We start from the raw sequence: 10,900 nt of genomic DNA, 5'->3' as shown, positions 1-10,900 counted from the left end.
ATATATATTGTTGCCTTGTGACCATGAGGTCAAAGGTTTGAGTCCTGAAAACAGCAACTTGCAAAAATGTAAGGAAAGGCAGCATACTATAGACCCAAAATGATCGGACCCTTTCCCAGCCCATGTGCCGTGCACCGGGCTGCCCCTTATGATATATTGTTAAGTGTTTGAACTTCATGCGTCTAGGACACAAAACCTACACAAATTTTTTTTTACTCCACTCAGTTTAGAAGAACGGTGCGGCCACCTTTAGAAGAGTAAAAGTTTACTCTAACTCTACTCAGCCAGACCCTTCTCTATTTTTTAGGGATCGGTTAGAGTTGGCCTAATGAGCCACTATCCCCAGAAACACAACCTAATTTAGGTGCATATGGTTGTGCCTTAGACAGGAAGTTTCTACTCCCGAGCTTAAATGCACCTCTGTGAATAGTAAAACCAAAAACAATAGTAAAAAAATGAAACAAAACTGATTTTCTTTTTGCAACAAACATTGTTGAATGCTACATACTTGCAAATTTCCGTGAAGAAAAGGCATTCCAGTGCCGTGGGAAAAAAATCAATGCTACAAAAAGACTACTTCAGGAATGTGATTTCATCACAAAAATTTGCACCTAAAAAGTAAACTAAACAATGTTTGTTATAAATATATATACCAGTTTTTACTGTTCATAGAGAGCGTTTGAGCTCAGGATTAGAAGGGCGCTTTTGAAGTATAGGTAGATTCTTTCATATTACCAAGGAATTAACAACACTGAGCAAAGCACTGCAAACACCATTTGCGTCCTTCATTTTCCAAGGTACTCCAATTGGTGTCACGTGACACCAGTAAAATTTAGTAAATCCCTCACCGTTCACGAGTAAATGATGATCTCCATACTTCCTTGGATATTTTTCCCCCATATCTCGTCTATGCAGTACATATTGTGTATCTCATATTCTCATTATGTATAACTTCTTCAGATTCAAAACGTAGGTTCTTTTAGGAGGTTCAGGATGACACTTTAACCACTAATGGTATATGTGCAAATAATGTCTCAGATAAAATAAATTACATGCTATAAAATCATATTACATGCAAATGTGACACAGTGCGAGGAGATGATAATATTTACTAGTTAAACCCACCATAAAATCTTCACTTTTACATAAATCATCATTACTATTACACTGAGGATATACTACATTTGGAGAACCTTGTGTTCTGCGGCTACATGATATCAGAAACTGTGGATTGAAGAGCTGTACATACCTCAAGATTGGGCTGACATGCCCACGACAACCCGACAAGTGTTTCAGTTACAAGCTGGAAGAAGGCGGCAAATATAAATTTCAAATACCTCACCTGGCAGTAGAGGCCTGTCACATAATTACATCACTCGGTTCGCATGATTGACTCCCACTTGCGCTAGTATCCAATAGATGAACACGTCCAAGAGGTAGGGCAATATCGGCACTGTTTTCATAACAGCGTGGGGTATTGAGACGCCGGACTTTCCAATTGATCCGGGATTTCGCTTTCTTGGACCTGTTCAGGGGCCCGAGGGAGAACTTGTGCCGCGGCGGCCTGCAGCCGAGAATGAGATTCCTGTTCCTCTTGTTGTTGAACCACGAATCTGCTCATCCGCTCGAGCAACTGCACTGCCTTCCTCTTTCCCCTTTCTGTGCCGTTCAATGCCAGCTCCCGCAACGGAACCATGATCCCGCACTCATGCGCACGGGCTAAATGCACAAGCTGTTGCTCGCCGCTGCACAGATGCAGCATCACAGCTGCAGCATTCTCTCTGTTTCTCGGTGACCCACTTCCGAGCAACTCGACAAGCGCAGGAACAGGCTCTGCTGCCCCGATAGCTGCCTTCCCCTCTTGGTGGCTGGATAGTATTGAGAGTATCGCCATAGCCTCGTCCATGAGAGCTCCTGTGGGGTTGGTTACTAGACCCATGATGAGTGGCACAAGGCCAGCTCGTATCGCACGGCCTTTGTTACCTTGGTAAATGCACAAGTTGAAGAGGGCTGCTGCTGCGTCTTTCTTACCCCGCTGGCTGCCCTCACTTAGCAACACTACAAGGGCAGGGATAGCCCCTGTTCCCCCAATCGTTACTTTGTATTCATCGACCACAGAGAGGCTAAAAAGGGTGGCTGCAGCATTTTCCCGGGCCTCCATACTGCCATTCTTCAGCACATGGACAACACTAGGCACAGCACCAGAGGACATGATGCTTGCCTTGTTGTCCTCGTGTATGGAGAGGTTCAGAAGTGCAGTAACAGCGTGTTCCTGAGTCCGCAAGTCAGATGACGATAACAGACTCAATAGCAAGGGAATTGCACCAGCCTCAGCAATGCATAGTCGGTTGTGTGCGTTCCGCTTTGCGAGGAGGCGAAGCTCTGCAGCAGCTGACCTCTGCTCCTCAGGGTCTGGAGAGCATAACTTCGATAACAGAGCATCAATATTAGCACGTTCACTAGAAGAGCATGTTGGCATTGGCTTGTTAGGCTGGGATGAGCGCTTAGGCGCTTCAATTCCGTTGGTTTCACACCACTGGGAGATGAGACTTCTAAGGACATAGTTTGGCGTCAATGTTGTGTTTGCCATCCTTTGCTGCGTAGTTGGGCAAGTGTGATGCCCAGATGCTAGCCATTTCTCGATGCACGACCGTTCATATGTCTGCAAATGAAAAGGAAAAAATATCTCAAATTATGTACTGAAGTTGCATTAGAGTTTAGTTGACAAATTTTAGTTCACCTGGCCAGTAGCAACTATCACAGGATCTTTCATCAGCTCGAGAGAAATTGGACAACGGAATTCATCAGGAACGATGACAGATTTCTGGTCCCCGCTGGTATCCATTATTTTGGAAGCCATAGGAGGGCCCATCTCAGGGTTGTTAGTTTGCACAAAGTCCTTGATTTTCTTCAGTAGCATTGACAATTTCTCAATGTGCTCTCCTGGATCCTGGCCACCACCAGATGCCACCATCTCATGCAGAGCAAGTGACTCTTGCGTGAGATCAGTGATAGTCATGAGGTGTAGCTTTTCTGACAACCTTTCAAGGATAGCCAGTTCTGCACTTGGGTCATAGGTCTTGTTATACAGAGATAATAGGTCGTTGTAGAACTCATCATCAGGCATATCAACCCGTTCTTTTGCTCTTTTGAGCTGTGCATGCACTAACTCAACCTGGAGAGGATTGTTAAGTGTGACCAAAACTGTAGTTCAGTACTCCTCAACAATCCAAAAAGGATTCTGTTCAGTTAAGCTGATAAAATTACCTGTTCTTTAACTTCATCAGATATATCCAGTTCATTGTATGGAAAGTCATGCAAAGCTTGTTCCAACTGAGCAACTACTTCCTGAAATATATTCATTACTCTATCCCTATCAAAAACCTGCAAGAACACACAAAAAAAAAATCAGTTTAGCTAACTGACTGGGACATAATGGCACAAAAAATAAGTACTGTTTTGAAGAGCATGCTCCTATAAATAAGATCTATAAGGTTGGCATGATATATTCAAAGGTCAAAGGGACAACAGAAATAAGTGGCAAAATGACAACATCAATAATCATTTTAAGAACATTCAAGTTTTAATATCTTCAAAGACTATGGTTCACATAGGATTGCACCAAGGGTCAGCTTTGAGCCCTTATCTTGTTGTCTTGATGATGGATGAGGTCACAAGGGGCATACAAGGAGATATCCTATGGTGTATGCTCTTTGCGGATGATGTGGCGCTAATCGATGAAAGTTGGATGGGGGTTAATAGAAAGTTAGAGCTATGGAGACAAACTTTGGAATTGAAAGGCTTTAGGCTTAGTAGAACTAAAACTGAGTACATGAGGTGCAGTTTCAGTACTACTAGGCACGAGGAGGAGGTTAGCCTTGATCGGAAGGTGGTAACTCGGAGGGACATCTTTCAATGTTTGGGGTCAACACTGCAGAAGGATGGTAATATCGATGAAGATGTGAGCCATCGAATCAAAGCCGGATGGATGAAGTGGCGCCAAGCTTCTGGCGTTCTCTGTGACAAGAGAGTGCCACAAAAGCTAAAAGGCAGGTTCTATAGGACGGTGATTCGACCCACAATGTTGTATGGCGCCAAGTGTTGGCTGACTAGAGGGCGACAAGTTCAACAGTTGGGTGTAGCAGAAATGAGCATGTTCAGATGGATGTGTGGCCACACAAGAAATGATCAGGTCTGGAATGATTCTTAGGATATCAAACACACAAAATACACCAGGCAAACTATATATCTTTCTTGTATGTGCAACAACAACAAGAACAAAGCCTTTAGTCCCAAACAAGTTGGGGTAGGCTAGAGCTGAAACCCATAAGATCTCAAAACCAACTCATGCTCTGGCACGTGGATAGCTAACTAAAGGCTTTGTTGTTGTTGTTGTTGTTGTTGTTGTTGTTGTTGTTGTTGTTGTTGTTGTTATTGTTGTTGTTCACAAGCATTATATACAAGAAAGAAATATAGTTTGCCTGATGTATTTTGTGTGTCTGATATCCTTAGAATCACGATTCGAAAGGAAACATGTGGCACATAAGTTAAGGCACTAAATAAACTTCATATCCAAACTGAATGGAAAGATTTCAGGACCACGAAAAGTAAACTGAATGAGGAAAACCACATGTAAATACATGAGGAGAAGAAAACATGTAGGAAACGGACAGCAAAATAACAAACAAATCTCGGTATTGGATCATGGGTCCACAAGTGCATGCATTTGATAATATGCCTCCCCTACTTGTGCTTTGGTATGTTTTATCCTCTTTTTCTGCATGAAACACTAGTTTCTTGGATGGCTCTAGATTAAGGATTCGAGATAGTACCATGTCGCACGAGAAGGAGAACAGACGAAAACAGATCATAATACGATGGAGGCACTTAAGGGCATATTATCAAATCCCTCTTTGCACTTAAGGGCACTCAAGCCATTAATTACATAAACCCAACCATGGACTTAAACGGTTATCCTAGGGGGAGATTTCACACCAAAATGTATCGATTTTGACAAACAGTACAAATTTCTCGTAAAAAAATATAACTGTGCAAATTTTAGTGAACAGAAAAGAACAACAAACTGAATTAAAAAACCATGATAATCCTAAGACCGCACTTCAGATAAAAAGGAAAATAGAATGAGCTCAGGAAGTGGAACACCAAAGGTTCACACAATGGAATTAGATCCTACTCGTTAGCCAAGCAAGGCCACAAACAATATGCAGATCAGAATCACAATTTTGATCCAAGGATCAGAAGCCCCATGTTTCTTTTATCATAGAATAATACTAAAGTTACCTGGTTATTTTAGATGGCATAGCCAAGGTTAAAGCCGCGCTTTTCCATGTAAAATATCAAGAATACTAACGAATCATGAATCTAATTCGCCCACGGAGGCATCCGAGGACCAGGAATCTGACGAAATCAGGAACCGCTCCCGCGTGGGTAGGTAAAGGGACGTACCAAAGAGATCCTGCTTCCCTCGCGGCCGAGCTTGAGCAGCTCGACCGCCTTCTCCAGCGCGTCGGCGAGCGTCGCCAGCGCCCGCTCCTCCTCCTCCCCCGCGGGGCGGCGGCGCTCCCGGAGCTCCTCGGCGAAGGGTCCGAGGAGGCGAATTCGGCGGGACAGCGCCAGCAGCTGCCGCCGGTACGCGTTCCGGAACTCCCCGGGCGCCGCCACGGTCTCCACCGCGGCGGCGACCCGCTCCGCAGCCGGCGCCGGCGCCGGGGACTCCCGCTCCGCCTCCTCTTGGTCGCCGGCCATGAGACCGGAGAAGCAGCAGCCGGCCGCGTGGGGATCGGCTGGCGCTAGTGGCACGGGGCGGTAAAATACGGGGAAGAGCGGTCGCTTGGTGGCGCTGGCTGCTCCTTCATCTTATGGGTCGTCGGGGCGGTCAGCGCGTTGGGCTGGCCGAGTCGTCTTCCTCCTCCCTTTCTACACGGCAGATTTTTTCCAACGTCATTTCGGGTATACTTGGTGCAGGTGCACCGGCTGCCAATACCAGCCAACCGGACCGGCGATGGTTATGGACTATTTATCCTGGAAAACAAACTTTGTGAAAATTGTACACGATGTTTGTTGCGTATTCGTGTGGTGATTAGTTTCGTGGACTTCTTTTGATTGAAGAAACTGCCAGAAGTGTGATATTATAGTTCTACTTATGTTTATACCGTGAGATCGTTCCAACGCGTCCATCCTCAAATGACCGGGATACATCCGGACCAAACTATTCAGACCGCGGAAATTATCCAACACGGATTTGTATCGGTCCGCAAGACGGTACGAACATGTTTTTTTCCGCAAACCGAAGTCAGACGGAGGATTTGCTGGCATCCGGGTCGCTGCCACACCGACATCTCATCTGACCGTCCTGACCCACCCAAACCCGCTTCCTCGCCCTCGCGCACTTCCCGCCCAAAACGGTCAGCGCTGCTCTAGAGCATCGGTGCCGTATTCATGCTCGGCCAGAGCAGACGCTACCTCTCACTGTCGCCGACATTGAAGGGGCGCGCCGGCCGAGAGAGCGCCGCACGGGCCGCTTCCCGGTGCACGTGACTGCTTCATGTTCAAACGACACGATAGCCACCCGTTCGTCCTTCTGCCGCCCACATTAATGACACACGATTGCTGAGGCAGCTACTCCGACACCACCCATCCGTCCCTCTGCTGCCCACCATAGCCGCAGTCATCTGCCTCATATCCCTTTCTCCTTTCCACACCACTCCCATCATGACTTCTGAAAGATCGTGGATGTCATCTATAGAGGGTGAATAGGCGCTTTAAAATAATTTGGCTTAGGCTTGGACAAATGCGGAATAAAACTAGCGTTTAATTTATCAAGCACAAAACCTAAAATAACTAGGCTCATATATGTGCACCAACAACTTATCTAAACAAGATAAACAACTGAGTGATAGTAAGATATATAACATGAAACACTATGGGTATCACAAAGAAAGTGCATAAGTAAAGGGCTCGGTAAGAGATAACCGAGGCATGCGGGGATGACGATGTATCCCGAAGTTCACATCCTTGCGGATGCTAATCTCCGTTTGGAACGTTGTAGAGGCACAATACTCCCCAAAATGCCACCAGGGCCATCGTAATCTCCTCACGCCCTCGCACAATGCAAGATGTCGTGATTCCACTAAGGAGCCTTTGAGGGCGATCACCGAACCCGTACAAATGACAACCCTTTGGAGGCGGTCATCGAACCCGTACACTTTGGCAACCTTGGGGGCGATCACCGAAACCCGTACAATTTGTTCGTGGCAATCTCCATAACTTAATTGGAGACCCTGACGCTTGTCCTGGAGAATTCCACCACAATGATTGAGCTCCGCGACAGCACCAACCATCTTGGGCACCAAAGCACCCAAGAGGAACAAGCTTTAGGGTACCAAGCACCCAAGAGTAATAAGCTACTCAACTTCACTTCCACGTATCACCGTGGAGAACTGAAAACTATGCACCAAATGCAATGGCATGGACACAAGGAGTGCCCAAGTCCTTCATTCCAAATCCCACCACAACAACTAATGCTATGGAGGAAAATGAGAGGAAGAACAAAGAAGAGAACACAAAGAACTCCAAGATCTAGATCCAAGTGGTTCCCCTCACATAGAGGAGAAAGTGATTGGTGGAAGTGTAGATCTAGATCTCATCTCTTGTCCCTTAAGAACTAGTAAGAATCATTGGAGGGATTGAGAGATAGCAAGCTCGAAGAAGGTCAACAATGGAGGGCAAACATGAGCTCTAAGGATTAGATCCACGGGGAAGAAGACCCCCTTTTATAGGAGCCCATGAATCTGCCCATTATGTTGCAGAATAACACATGAGCGGTACAACTAGTCCAAGGACCGGTACATCCGCTTTTTGCGGGGTTCCCTAAAGCAGAGTACCAGCCGGTACAACCAGGGGTCGCACCGGTAGTACCAATCAGCCGAAACCATCCGGGAACTACCGGGCTACCACCACCCACTACTGATCAATAATAGTAGGGAGTCACCCCTTACCGGTACTTGGACCGGTACAACAGCCAGGACCAAGTATTAGTGGTGGTTAAGTCTCGAGCGGTGAAACCACTCCAGTCACCTGTTGGGGAACGCAGTGTTTCAAAAAAATTCCTACGATCACACAAGATCTATCTAGGAGATGCATAGCAACGAGAGGGGAGAGTGTGTCTACGTACCCTCATAGACCAAAAGCGGAAGCTTTTAGTAACGCAGTTGATGTAGTCTAACGTCTTCGCGATCCAACCGATCAAGTACCAAACGCACGGCACCTCCGCGATCTGCACACGTTCAGCTCGGTGACGTCCCTCGTACTATTGATCCAGTTGAGGCCGAGGGTGAGTTGCGTCAGAACGACGCGTGTTGACGGTGATGATGAAGTTACCGATGCAGGGCTTCGCCTAAGCACTATGACAATATGACTGAGATGGAAAACTATGGAGGGGGGCACTGCACACGGCTAAAGATCAACCTGTGTGTCTATGGGGTGCCCCCTCCCCCGTATATAAAGGAGGGGAGGAGGGGGCCGGCCGGCCACAAGGGGCGTGCCCAAGGGGGGGAATCCTACTCCTAGTAGGTTCCCCCTTTCCTAGCCCAACTAGGAGAAGAAGGAACGAGAGGAAGAGGGAGAGGGAAAGAGGGGCGGCGCCCCCCTCTCCTTGTCCTATTCGGACTCCCCTTGGGGGGGGGGGCACCTCCTGGCTGCGGCTCTCTCTCTCCCCTAAGGCCCATAACTTCTCGGGGGGGGGGGGTCCGGTAACCCTCCAGCACTTCGGTTTTATCCGAAACTATCCGGAACACTTCCGGTGTCCGAATAACATGGTCCAATATATCAACCTTTATGTCTCGACCATTTCGAGACTCCTCGTCATGTCCGTGATCACATCCGGGACTCCGAACAACCTTCGGTACATCAAATCACATAACTCACAATACATATCGTCATCGAACGTTAAGCGTGCGGACCCTACGGGTTCGAGAACTATGTAGACATGACCGAGACACATCTCCGGTCAATAACCAATAGCGGAACCTGGATGCTCATATTGGTTCCTACGTATTCTACGAAGATCTTTAGCGGTCAAACTGCATAGCAACATACGTTGTACCCTTTGTCATCGGTATGTTACTTGCCCGAGATTCGATCGTTGGTATCATCATACCTAGTTCAATCTCGTTACCGGCAAGTCTCTTTACTTGTTCCGTAATGCATCATCCCACAATTAACTCATTAGTCACATTGCTTGCAAGGCTTATAGTGATGTGCATTACCGAGAGGGCCCAGAGATACCTCTCCGATACACAGAGTGACAAATCCTAATCTTGATCTATGCCAACTCAACAAACACCATCAGAGACACCTGTAGAGCATCTTTATAATCACCCAGTTATGTTGTGACGTTTGATAGCACACAAGGTGTTCCTCCGGTATTCGGGAGTTGCATAATCTCATAGTCATAGGAACATATATAAGTTATGAAGAAAGCAATAGCAATAAACTAAATGATCATAGTGCTAAGCTAACGGATGGGTCTAGTCCATCACATCATTCTCTAATGATGTGATCCCGTTCATCAAATGACAACACATGTCTATGGCTAGGAAACTTTAACCATCTTTGATTAACGAGCTAGTCAAGTAGAGGCATACTAGTGACACTCTGTTTGTCTATGTATTCACACATGTATTATGTTTCCGGTTAATACAATTCTAGCATGAATAATAAACATTTATCATGATATAAGGAAATATAAATAACAACTTTTTTATTGCCTCTAGGGCATATTTCCTTCAGTCTCCCACTTGCACTAGAGTCAATAATCTAGATTACACAGTAATGATTCTAACACCCATGGAGTCTTGGTGTTGATCATGTTTTGCTCGTGAGAGAGGCTTAGTCAATAGGTCTGCAACATTCAGATCCGTATGTATCTTGTAAATCTCCATGTATCCCTCCTTGATGTGATCACGGATGGAATTGAAGCGTCCCTTGATGTGCTTGGTTCCCTTGTGAAATCTGGATTCCTTTGCCAAGGCAATTGCACTAGTTTTGTCACAAAGATTTTAATTGGACCAGATGCACTAGGTATTACACCTAGATCGGATATGAACTCCTTCATCCAGACTCCTTCATTTGCTGCTTCTGAAGTAGCTATGTATTCCGCTTCACACGTAGATCCCGCCACGACGCTCTGCTTAGAACTGCACCAACTGGCAGCTCCACCATTCAATAAAAATACGTATCCGGTTTGTGACTTAGAGTCATCTGGATCAGTGTCAAAGCTTGCATCGACGTAACCGTTTACGACGAGCCCTTTGTCACCTCCATATACGAGAAACATATCGTTAGTCCTTTTCAGGTATTTCAGGATGTTCTTAACCGTTGTCCAGTGATCCACTCCTGGATTACTTTGGTACCTCCCTGATAAACTAATAGCAAGTCACACATCAGGTCTGGTACACAACATTGCATACATGATACTGAAGGAAATATGCCCTAGAGGCAATAATAAAGTTATTATTTATTTCCTTATATCATGATAAATGTTTATTATTCATGCTAGAATTGTATTATCCGGAAACATAATACTTGTGTGAATACATAGACAAACTAAACGTCACTAGTGTGCCTCTACTTGACTAGCTCGTTAATCGAAGATGGTTATGTTTCCTAACCATAGACATGTGTTGTCATTTGATTAACGGGATCACATCACTAGGAGAATGATGTGATTGACATGACCCATTCCATTAGCTTAGCACCCGATCGTTTAGTATGTTGCTATTGCTTTCTTCATGACTTATACATGTTCCTATGACTATGAGATTATGCAACTCCCATTTGCCGGAGGAACACTTTGTGTGCTACCAAACGTCACAACGTA

The 10,900-nt window shown here is 45.7% G+C and overlaps 1 protein-coding gene across 1 annotated transcript; it reads right to left on the bottom strand.

Moving 5' to 3' along the window:
* Positions 1-1,095: 1,095 nt before the first annotated feature.
* LOC125508055 (protein spotted leaf 11) lies at positions 1,096-5,919 on the bottom strand. The gene is made up of 4 exons (XM_048672621.2): positions 5,467-5,919; positions 3,268-3,384; positions 2,741-3,175; positions 1,096-2,662 (listed from the first exon to the last, which is right to left on the bottom strand). The coding sequence occupies exons 1-4, from the start codon at positions 5,764-5,766 to the stop codon at positions 1,460-1,462; spliced, it is 2,055 nt and encodes a 684-aa protein (XP_048528578.2). The 5' UTR covers positions 5,767-5,919; the 3' UTR covers positions 1,096-1,459.
* Between the last annotated feature and the right edge of the window lie 4,981 nt (positions 5,920-10,900).

The sequence above is a fragment of the Triticum urartu genome, chromosome 5A (genome assembly GCF_056163025.1).
Source record: "Triticum urartu cultivar PI428250 chromosome 5A, HENAU_Tu73, whole genome shotgun sequence".
Taxonomy (NCBI): Eukaryota; Viridiplantae; Streptophyta; class Magnoliopsida; order Poales; family Poaceae; genus Triticum; species Triticum urartu.
This window is presented reverse-complemented; position numbering and strand designations above follow the sequence as displayed.

Excerpts from the sequence above, each read along its gene's own strand:
- LOC125508055 (XM_048672621.2), bottom strand. The coding sequence starts at position 5,766 with ATGGCCGGCGACCAAGAGGAGGCGGAGCGGGAGTCCCCGGCGCCGGCG. Across the intron at positions 3,385-5,466 it reads AGGGAAGCAGGATCTCTTTG|GTTTTTGATAGGGATAGAGT; the intron begins GTACGTCCCTTT and ends GTGTTCTTGCAG. Across the intron at positions 3,176-3,267 it reads CTGATGAAGTTAAAGAACAG|GTTGAGTTAGTGCATGCACA; the intron begins GTAATTTTATCA and ends AATCCTCTCCAG.